The following is a 6,117-nucleotide window of genomic DNA, read 5'->3' on the forward strand; positions in this document are numbered from 1 at the left end:
ATATTCAAATGTAATCCCCTTTGTAATCGTTAACATTTTCATAAGTAACTGTAATTTAATTACACATTTTTTCTTGGTAACTGTAACTGATTACAGTTACATTTATTTTGTAATTAAATTACGTAACGCCGTTACATGTAACTAGTTACTCCCCAACACTGCTCATAGCATTATAACTGGAATGAAACAGTGACGACTAGCCGGTCTCTCCTAATAAAGTAGGCTATGTGACATTCAACACAACCAAATTAACAAGCCTCCACTCACACTGGTTTAGACTGTTTCTCGAGTTCAAACCCCGTATGTTGTCCAGTCGAGCTGCTTTCATGTAGTTCACCTCTGGCACCACTAGAGCCTGCAAAACGACAGCTCACCAATCTCAGGACCGCTTTCCAGCATGAGGGAACTGCTCAAACAATGAGAGTCTGTAGTCAGCCTGCGGTAAGCCAGCCTCTCCGGACTAACCCCGTACGCGCTCGGACTGCTGACAATCCACCGCGCGGATAACGCCAGGCCAGGCGCGCTGCAACGACACTTTCATTTACTTTGTTTGGGAATCACCACAAGGAACCGTAAACAGCGTCTTAAATGACAAGGATGGGAAGTGCTCGTACACAGCCTGAACTCTCTGGAAGTTTGCGGATTTCTGCCTCCAAGTAAATGGATTATAATTGCGTGTATTATTTGTCAGCTGACTGGAACCCTTGGTTTAGGGTATGACCGGCTAATAACCGCATGCATTAGCGAGATTGCGTTTTTTACTTGCTGCAGGACTGTGTTCAGCCTTCTGATAGCACACTGTGGATTTGTTACACCTTGCATGGAGTTGAATGAGCGCACGCTGCGATTTTGGCAAGCTGCAAGACACCCCAGTGCACTGGAAAGTAATAATGCATAGTGTTGTAATAATGTTGCGATATACTGCATAGGCACTCAAAAAATTAAGTTGTGGATCCGGAAAAGCACATTTTAATTTCATAATGGATGCTACCCAAACATACCTTTTGGATACGGGCTGTAAAAGGAATAGAAACGTTCGTAATTTCGCGTTCTTCCATTGAGTTTGTATAGGTTACTCAGATAAGTACTCAGATAAAATTCCATTTTGCTATAAGAAATTCAATATGTTTACGTAATGTAAAAATAACCATATTTAGCGCACAGTTCCCGAAATCGTTTTATTAACTGTGCACTAAACTAATTAATAATGGCACAGTTATTTTTTTTCCCCTCAACCGTACACTAAACTTAATTTGTAACAACTTTTAAAAATCGTTTCTTTTTGTAACGGTACGCACTTTAAGGACCCCAGTGCACTGGAAAGTAATAATGCATAGTGTTGTAATAATGTTGCGATATACTGCATAGGCACTCAAAAAATTAAGTTGTGGATCCGGAAAGCACATTTTAATTTCATAATGGATGCTACTGAACATACCTTTTGGATACGGGCTGTAAAAGGAATAGAAACGTTCGTAATTTCGCGTTCTTCCATTGAGTTTGCATAGGTTACTCAGATAAGTACTCAGATAAAATTCCATTTTGCTATAAGAAATTCAATATGTTTACGTAATGTAAAAATAACCATATTTAGCGCACAGTTCCCGAAATCGTTTTATTAACTGTGCACTAAACTAATTAATAATGGCACAGTTATTTTTTTTCCCCTCAACCGTACACTAAACTTAATTTGTAACAACTTTTAAAAATCGTTTCTTTTTGTAACGGTACGCACTTTAAGGAAGACTCTAGGACTGTGTTCCAGCATGTTTAAGTAACAATTCAAACAACGTTGCACTAGGAACGCTTTCTCTTGTGCCAACTTTAATCAAACCCAAGCATTATATATGGACGTTAAATTGATGTTCTTTAAAACCGTGTGGTCTTAACATTGCCTTGCTAACATTTTTGGATCTAGCCTAAGCATCTGGGATCTATATCCTTTTTCAAGATTTTGTCAAGGCAAGCATGTAATATTGCTTTAGATGGTTTGCTGAATATACCAGATCAACTGCTTACAAAAGTTTAGTGAAAGGATAATCAGTTTTAGAAAAAACATGCTCAACCAAATGCTTGAGATGTCCATTGATGGTAGAAGTGCACATTCAGTTCTGCATTAATATCACTGATTTGCACAGAAATTGATAATTTTATTTATATATAAAACATTTTATATACCATTAAAAACATATTATTATGACAGATGAGGCATTTATCAAGCTATCACAGCACTATTCCTGATAACAGCTATAGTGTCTATAGTATGTTTGCAGAATCTGTGCTTTCCAGGGTAATTTTGATTGAGACAATTTGATTTATTCTGCATTAAAATAAGTGAAAAAAAATGTTAGTTTTGTTAAAAACTTTGTTTTTATTGCCCACATAAACTGAACAAATGCATAATTTCCCCTTGTTTTTCTGGGTGTGACCATTAAAGGGTTAACGAAGAGGGTAACTGAAGATCATGGGAGAGGCGGCTCCGACCCAGGCCACCCCAAGTGGTTTTGCACCCATGTTGGGCGTCGGGATGGGAGGATCAGTCACACCAATCGCCACTTCAAGAGGATCAGCCGTTCCTCAGCTCCACAGTGCCATAGTGGAACGCTTGCGTGCCAGAATAGAGCTGTGCCGGCGCCATCACTCCACCTGCGAGGACCGCTATGTGCGCGGTCTGGCGGAAAGTTCGGACCGGGAACACGAGAGCACACTCCATTACTTAAACATCGTCCATCAGGGCCCCGTGAACAGGAAGACCAAGGGCAATAGATCGGCCTCTCAGCAGCCTCCTGAATACAGCAGAGTGAATGGGCAACATAAAGCCCACAGTTCATCGGAGGCGGAATCCAAAATTTCTTCGCAAATAGCAGTAAGTTTTATGGGTTGTATTAACTACGCCCACATAATAAATCTTATAATCTGTCTAATGCACATGGGGACACATGTCAGACCAATTCCCCAGAGAATGGCATCAACACACTGATATGATGTGATTACTGTGGGTGGGTGAGGGAGAGATGGGGGCGTCTGTTTAATTAAAAAGGGCCCTGCAGGCAGGCACATGCTTCTTTAAAGGTCTTTTAAAAATATAGCAAAAGAAAATATAACTTAAAAAGAGGTGGCGATTCAGTGAAATTAGATTTTTCAACAATGCAGATGTCCATTATACAGTACGGTCCCTCCATTTTCACTCATAAGTCACACTGGAAAATTATAGAATGCCATTGCATTGGATAAAATATCAAACCACATGGAATTTAATTTAAAGAAAGATATAGAATACACACACGTTTCAAGCAAAACATTTCACAAAAAGAAGTTTGCATGGCTTTAAGCAGTTATGAATTCGTGTATTAGTGTGATATTTTGCTATCTATTGATATGGATATTTATTTTTAAAGGAATAATTCACCCATAAATTACACTGTTTAAAATTTTGAAATGAGTTTGTTTCTTCATCGGAACAGATTTGGAGAAATGTAACGTAATGAAATCACTCGCTCATCAATGTGTGCTCTGCAGTGAGTGGGTGCCGTCAGAATGCGAGTCCAAACAGCTGATAAAAACATCACAAAAATCCACAAGAAGGACTCATCCACACTTGTATGGCACCATTTTATACAAGTGAATGCATATTTTCATAATTATTGAAAATATTTCTTAGTATAGAAAAAAACAAAAAAAACTATGTTTTGTACTGTAGCCTCAGCTTTTGTAACTGAGGGAAACACTTGCGGTCAACAGGTCAGTTGTGGTTCTTTGTTCTCCACCCTTATATTTGGTTTTGTCACCACTTGAGGTTGATGCATCTACAGTATTTAGTATCTCTGCTCATAGACACTGATGAGTGCTTTACTGTAATTCTGAAACCCTCGGTTAAGATAACACATTTTGTAGGCATTTAGGTAAAAAGCATGCTAGACATAGAATAAAAGCAAAGAAGCAAAATTATGTCTAGTTTATTATAGAGATAGTCTTGCAAAATGCAAAATCATAAGGTAAGGCATCAGGTTTTCCTTTCAGCTGTGTACACCAATATCTATCCAACAAAACAAAGGCACAAGCAGAAATTGCTGGATGATGAAATCTCGCAAACACTTTGTGAATGGCTTCGTGTTTTGTTCCATACCATGCATTGTCATGCTCTATTATAAACCCTCGGTTAAGAGAACACATTTTGTAGGCATTTAGGTAAAAAGCATGCTAGACATAGAATAAAAACAAAGAAGCAAAATTATGTCTAGTTTATTATAGAGATAGTCTTGCAAAATGCAAAATCATAAGGTAAGGCATCAGGTTTTCCTTTCAGCTGTGTACACCAATATCTATCCAACAAAACAAAGGCACAAGCAGAAATTGCTGGATGATGAAATCTCGCAAACACTTTGTGAATGGCTTCGTGTTTTGTTCCATACCATGCATTGTCATGCTCTATTATCAAAGGTTTGATAAATTGCTCTCAAAGCACCTTCTTGAATGATGGCTTTCCCATAAAGCCATTTGAAGCGTGCAGTCTGCATATAAATGTTTAGAGCTATTCAATACATGTCCTGGTTCTGTTTACTCGAAGTCAAACAGGCCTTGAAAACACGATTGTCAGAGGACTGCCCAGTAATTAAGTGTTATGGGCTTATGGATGAATTAGTTTTTTCCTAATTTCAGAGTTATGACCAACTTGGGAACATAGCAGGATTGTGGAATATCCTCTCAAGGAAGAGAAAGGGGGATATTATGAATGCTATGTTTGCTTATCTAAAGAGATCAGCCTCAGTTAAGCCCAGTTTATGTCAATTGAACAATGTTCAGTCATAGTCTTTAATGATATACTGTTCATTCAGTACTTCACAATTAAGTTTCATCAGTCCCCTTGTGAAAGAGAAGTGCATTGTATTGAATGTGCACTTTTTTTTTAGCTTACTTCAAATCTTCAAATCAAAAGTATATTTAAAAAAACTGTACTTGCAGATATTAATATTAATGAAATAAAATGCGACTTAAGTGCACTTAAACAGAGGCACTTTCATGACAATGTTTCTAAAACACACTTAAATGCACTTTTTTAAAAAGTGCAATGTAATAATATCAAATTAAAGTTTTACTTTGTAATTTTAAATAATTATGTTAATAATCTTTTGTCATGCTTTAAAGAATTAAACTTATTTTGGTGTGTTAACGAACTCCACTAAAGCACTTAATTTCAACTATAGTGTTTTATTCAATATTACATTTAATATATTCTACTAAATTGCAACTTCATCACTACAAATGTGACAAAAAATATAAATATATTTACAATCTTAATATTTTTGTTCACTATTAATGCCGGTCAGTACATTTGGCAGTACACTTTCTTTATTACATATTGTTTAAAGATGTACTTAAGTCCTGCTTAAATGAATAAAAAACACTCACTTTAGCTAATTGAATTAAATATGAATTTAAACAATAATGCATTTGAATTTAAATGCAGTTAATATGCAGTTATGTGTCTGGAAACATTCAATTCTATTTGCACTAAAGTATATTCTTAAGTACCCTTTTTAAAAGTATACTAAAGTGTATTTTCTTTTAACTAGAGAAACTATAAAAATTTAAAGCAACAGTTCACCCAGAAGTGAAAATTCCGTCATCATTTGCTGAAATCCATGTCGTTCCAAACCTGATTGACTTTCTTTCTTTCGTGGAACACATCAATTTACTTTTTTTGATTTGACTTTGACTGTGAATTTTGGACAAAAACATTGGAAAATTCTTCAAAATATCTTATGTGTTTCACGGAAGTGAAATGTAAGTTTGGAAAAATAAAAATGCTTCACAGCGATGCCATAGAAGAACCATTTTTGGTTCCACAAAGAAGCATTCAGTCAAAGGTTCTTTAAAGAATCATCTCTTTCTTACCTTTTTATAATCTGAAGAACCTTCTTTCACCACAAAGAAGCTTTTGTGAAACAGAAAGGTTCTTCAGATGTTAAAGGTTCTTTATGGAACCATTTAGACAAAAAGGTTATTCTATGGCACCGTGAAGCACCTTTATTTTTAAGAGTGTACTTAGCAACCAATGGTTTAGGACAGAAATGAGAATATTCCAAAAATATGTCTGTTTGTAACTTCTTAAGCCGA

The 6,117-nt window shown here is 36.2% G+C and overlaps 1 protein-coding gene across 1 annotated transcript; it reads left to right on the forward strand.

Annotated features, from left to right (window-relative positions):
* The first annotated feature begins 373 nt into the window (after positions 1 to 373).
* LOC107721108 (mastermind-like protein 2) lies at positions 374 to 3,565 on the forward strand. The gene is made up of 3 exons (XM_016528973.1): positions 374 to 656; positions 2,438 to 2,866; positions 3,465 to 3,565. The coding sequence occupies exons 2-3, from the start codon at positions 2,465 to 2,467 to the stop codon at positions 3,483 to 3,485; spliced, it is 423 nt and encodes a 140-aa protein (XP_016384459.1). The 5' UTR covers positions 374 to 656; positions 2,438 to 2,464; the 3' UTR covers positions 3,486 to 3,565.
* The last annotated feature ends 2,552 nt before the right edge of the window (positions 3,566 to 6,117 follow it).

Source organism: Sinocyclocheilus rhinocerous, unplaced genomic scaffold (genome assembly GCF_001515625.1).
Source record: "Sinocyclocheilus rhinocerous isolate Xijiao unplaced genomic scaffold, SAMN03320098_v1.1 scaffold394, whole genome shotgun sequence".
Classification (NCBI taxonomy): Eukaryota; Metazoa; Chordata; class Actinopteri; order Cypriniformes; family Cyprinidae; genus Sinocyclocheilus; species Sinocyclocheilus rhinocerous.

Excerpts from the sequence above, each read along its gene's own strand:
- LOC107721108 (XM_016528973.1), top strand. The coding sequence starts at position 2,465 with ATGGGAGAGGCGGCTCCGACCCAGGCCACCCCAAGTGGTTTTGCACCC. Across the intron at positions 2,867-3,464 it reads AAATTTCTTCGCAAATAGCA|ATTTGGAGAAATGTAACGTA; the intron begins GTAAGTTTTATG and ends TCATCGGAACAG.